Below are 5,132 nucleotides of genomic sequence, written 5' to 3' on the forward strand. Positions count from 1 at the left end.
CACACACACACACACACACACACACACACACACACACACACACACACACACACACACACACACACAAACACACAACAAAGCAATGGACTCAAAAATCACACGTAATTAAAGTTTACGTTCATGCCGCGTGTGTGTGGCTGCCAACTGACACCATATTACAATAGCTCACGTCGACACATGACTGAGCAGAAATTAATTCTGAGGGTTGGTTGTTGAAATCCAGGGGGCATGAACGTAAACTTTAATTACGTGTGATTTTTGAGTCCATTGCTTCGTTGTGTGTTTGTGTGTGTGGGTGTGTGGGTGTGTGTGTGTGTGGGCACTGTGGGGGGGGGTTGTGTGTGTATGTGTGTGTGTGTGTGTGTGTGTGTGTGTGTGTGTGTGTTTTTGTGCGTGTATATATATATGTGCGTGTTCTTTTGCCGTACGTATTCATGGCAACGCGCGAATTTTGTGAACCATTCATTTTTGATTATCTATAACGCATTGTATTTGTTTATGATTATTTGATTCTATTCCAATGTCTACTGACCTGATGAAGAGATGTAATCTCGAAAGCTCGTCAATTAAACTTTAAACACCCTTATTCTATACATTGACGCAATAAATAAATCAAATATAAAATCAATAAATATTATTGACTTTGTTTTTATCTACACGGGTGTTCGTGTGTGACCTTACTTATATATATATATATATATATATATATATATATATATATATATATATGTATGTATATGTATATGTATATGTATATGTATATGTATATGTATATGTATATGTAGATGTACGCCTATATGCATGTATATTTAATATTTCTAGTTTTTAATATGTGCTTCTTTCTGCGAAAGATTTATAAAAATCATATTAAATTTATTTGCGCTTATACCTAATAATTTTACTGCAAAATTACTAAACTAGTGGTCCAGGCCCAGTTTCATCGTAAATTTATATATATATATACAAACAAGTGTGTGTATATATTTATGGCTTCATTAACCCTGCACGCGTCACTCTGTGCAACCGCATTTTACTATATTTCGCCCTCCAACCCTTCTATTTATTTGGTTTCATTTCTTTAAATCTATCTGCTTTGTTAATTAAGTTGTTTAACTAATACCATACCTTCAAAATGCAATGGAAATTGGAATCGAATTAAATATAAAAATTTCTGCGATTTTACAACATTTTTTGCCAACAGAGGGCACTGCTAGTTAGACAGTTAGACGAGTCTGAGAGACGAGTAACCCTCGTCACTTGGTCACTACTTCGTCGGTCGAACATGTTATATTGCCGACTCGACATGACAACGGACCCGTCTAGTATCGGACCAACCTTTACTTGTTAATGCAAAGCCACGGTCACTATCAATGCCACGGTCATGCCGGCATGGTCAATGTCGTTTCTGCTCGTAGTTCTATATTTCTCTACTACGTGGCACCATTAAACAGCATCGCGGCCAACTTCCGTTTCTTCTGCTCGTCCAGGGCATAGAGTCATAGACTAAGAATATCTATTATATATATATATATATATATATATATATATATATATATAATATCTATTATAGTCTATGCTTTCACATACTCATAATACGTTTTTGTTATGAAAGCATTGGAATACATATTTTTGCATGTAATATTATATTTATTTATATCATGATATGAATTCTATAGTGTTGAAAAAAACGTAAAAGTCCTATTTAGCAGTCCATAGTTAAAATCAATTCTACCCATACTATGGCACTTCAATCGCCAATTTATTCTCATTCAGAACAGCATTCCGACCATAACCGCGAATATACGCGCATGTTTTTACTTACATATCGTATAAGCTTGTAGAAATTAATAACTACTTCACCCTTCATGGCGTTCACATTATTTCAGACCATATTTTGAAAGAGATAAAAATACGAGAAATATATCTTAAACGTCAAATTCAAAATTGCTACATAAATAATAAACTCGTGATGAAACCCACGTACAGTAATACCCAGCCAAACGTAAGTAATTTTTTACAGGAAAACGTGCGTGCGTGTACGCGTGCGCGCATTCGTATATGTGCACGCACGCATACGTGCGCGCATGCGTGTATGCACACGCGCCGCTATGTATGTGTACGGCAATAGAACTCCCTTCTGAATAGGGCACTCTATATGTACCGTAGAATTCGCTTCGCAATAGACCGCTATGTATATGTACGTCAGGATACTACCTTCTCAGTAGGGCACTATATATGTACGTCAAGAGTAGATAATAAAACCATTTATGGTTTTATTATCTACTCTTGATGTACGTTAATAGAACTCGCTTCTCAGCAGACTGCTATATACATGTATATCAGGAGTAGATAATTGGGAATTAATTCCCTATTATCTACTCCTGATGTATATATGTATGTTAATAGAACTCCCTTCTCAGTAGACCGTTTAATTACATGTATATATGTACAGTAATAGAACGTGCTTCTCAGTAGACCGCTATACACGTATATATGTGTACGTTAATATAGAACGTCCACCTCAGTAGACCGCTATGCACATACATATATATGTGTACGTTAATAGAACGTGCTTCTCAGTTTGGCTATCATGTATCCACCCGCGTTGATGGGTGCGTATTTGGCAGTGCCGTCCAGCTTTTCACTGACCAGTGGCGTCACCACTGCCGAGCTGTCCGGGATCACGAAGTAGGCGAGTGACTGACGGGCTGGTCTGCTGTGAGTCTCCCCCGCCTCGCCTCCCTGACTCACTACTTGAACCCGATGAAGCTGGCAAAGATGCACGTGATCGATGTATTATAGCATGAACATATCTATGCTATATATATATATTTATTTATTTATATAGCATACATATATATATAATTATGTATAATTATATTAAGGGTTAAATAATCTTAATTTAATATTAATTACCTCTGATATATATATATATATATATATATATATATATATATATATATATATATATATATATTATCTATATATATATCCTAAGTATATGCATGTTCATGATGATAGATGTCGAAAAAGCAAGAACTTGATAAAAAAAAAAAATCAAGATGAAACACTTTCAAGACCATCAACGTGTAATTCTTAGGAAGGAAATCACCGCCATAGGCCCCGTGCAAACAAAATGGGCGAGTTATGAAAAAATTGTAAGTTTTCAGCTGGCTCAGTAAAATAAATGTATATTCGATATAAGTACGCGTTAATAAACAAATCTGAATATGAATTTCGCTATTAGACTGTACAATAATCTAATAAATAGCCTATATTTAAATCATAAATACTATAGGTATTTATTAAGCTCTTGACTGTATTCAGGTATCATCGTTCAGACAATCATTGACATCAACGACGTTCACGTCACTTACAGACGATAACTATAACTTGCTTGGATGTCCATCGCTCGTAACAGGTCCGCCTTAACTTCACAAAGACCGCAATCCGCTCATGGATTCACTTCCACGATTCCCCATCTCGGCTTTAAACAGCCTATAATATATAAATAAGTTATGTATGTATATATTATTTATATTATACCAACGGCAGCGCACACAGATGCGCGCGCACCAAGCACGCCGCACACACATTCCTGGCGCTGACGCGACTGGCACGCACGGCCGACGCAACACACAGCAGCACGACAGCACGTGGCGAACACACACACACCACACACACACACACACACACACATTTATATATATATATATATATATATATACCTATCCTCCTGGATGAGAATTGAATAAAGCAATCGATTATATTTTATTTCTTCCATATATCGTATAATAAACGCCATCATACCTTATAAGGAAACAGTTTATACGTGCAAGCGTGATGTTATCAAATATGCGTTTACAGGGTACATTCGGTGAGTAATTTATAATGTCACACCGGATATAATTTAGTACCTCTAAGCCCCCTGTTGTATCTTGAAAAAGCAAAGTGATGGTTCCCCAGTCTGAGTGCTGTCCACATCGCATCTGGTTTGCTTTTATATCTGCCGAGTACAGATCTAGACCATAAATATATAATTTATTGCTTAAATTTATAAATAAATTAATAAATAAATAAATAGAGAGAGAGACTGAGAGAAAGCAAAAGTGAAAAAAATAAAAACAAAAATTTGACGTTTTTTTTATTTTGCGAGCTTTCGACAACATACTCTTATTTTCTATATTATCTGAATGGGTATCCGTGTGTTTTTACTTCTAATTTATATATACCTACTGCTATAAGATGCACATAAGACGGATGGATTGATAAGAGATAGACAGAACAACAGACGGGCAGACGGACGGACGGACGGACTGACAAAGAATAGATGGACAAGCAAACAGATAGACAGACGGACAGGCAGTCAGCCAGAATATAGGTCGATATACTGCCAGCCAAACATTGGAATTACACCCCCACGGTACTGCACGCACGGTCTGGTACGCACGTATAGATTCATTCCTTGAAGGCTTAGTTTGATATAGAACATTCTTACATACCATAATAATCCTTATTAAATACCTCAACTACCGGGCGCAACATATTTGTGCTGTATAGAATAGTGGGAATTTTCTAGATAGGAAACCCAGGAAGGTAGACATACCGGCAATGTTGGGTACCGCTGGGTAATAGAGGCATCGAAGCCCCGTGTATCCGGATTTTCCTATCTCACTGTGAGCCTTATCAAACACGGCAAGATCCTGTCGAGAAAATGATAAATTCTATAAATAATGACCAGAAGAATGCTGCTTGGTTATAATTTCTCTGTTAGAGCTCACACCCGCACAAGTTTTTAGAAATTTTCAAATAGGTGAGATTAGCAATATAAACACTAATAGTTTATAAATATATAGAACACGTTATAAACGCTCGACTATATTTTTCAAGACTATTTCTATATATAACAGATTGGTATCGTTCGTTGTATTTCAGAATTCATTGTTAGTATAGGTTTGTATAGGAATCGTTATTATATCGTCGAAATAGCGTTCGGCAGTGTGATCTTGAAGGCGGTGACACGTGATCACTGACCACTCGTCACGGACTGGGTCAACTTCTCATGCCATCGTCTCTCTCTCTCTCTCTCTCTCTCTCTCTCTCTCTCATCTCCTCTTTCTTTCTCTCTCCTC

At 36.7% G+C, this 5,132-nt stretch overlaps 1 protein-coding gene and 1 long non-coding RNA gene across 2 annotated transcripts in view; both read right to left on the minus strand.

Moving 5' to 3' along the window:
- Window positions 1-1,626: 1,626 nt before the first annotated feature.
- On the minus strand, window positions 1,627-3,421 carry LOC106806403. The gene is made up of 2 exons (XR_001393541.1): window positions 3,378-3,421; window positions 1,627-2,769 (listed from the first exon to the last, which is right to left on the minus strand). It is a non-coding gene; the product is annotated as an uncharacterized LOC106806403 (long non-coding RNA).
- A 33-nt stretch (window positions 3,422-3,454) lies between these two features.
- The window catches only part of LOC106806400, a 3,902-nt gene continuing 2,224 nt past the window's right edge, over window positions 3,455-5,132 (minus strand). Inside the window, exons 3-5 of the mRNA XM_014808325.1 lie at window positions 4,607-4,703; window positions 3,916-4,021; window positions 3,455-3,494 (exon numbers count right to left, since the gene is read on the minus strand). Coding sequence (XP_014663811.1) covers window positions 3,455-3,494; window positions 3,916-4,021; window positions 4,607-4,703 — 243 coding nt within the window. The remainder of the gene's footprint in view (window positions 3,495-3,915; window positions 4,022-4,606; window positions 4,704-5,132) is intronic.

The sequence above is a fragment of the Priapulus caudatus genome, unplaced genomic scaffold (genome assembly GCF_000485595.1).
Source record: "Priapulus caudatus unplaced genomic scaffold, Priapulus_caudatus-5.0.1 Scaffold158, whole genome shotgun sequence".
Classification (NCBI taxonomy): domain Eukaryota; kingdom Metazoa; phylum Priapulida; class Priapulimorpha; order Priapulimorphida; family Priapulidae; genus Priapulus; species Priapulus caudatus.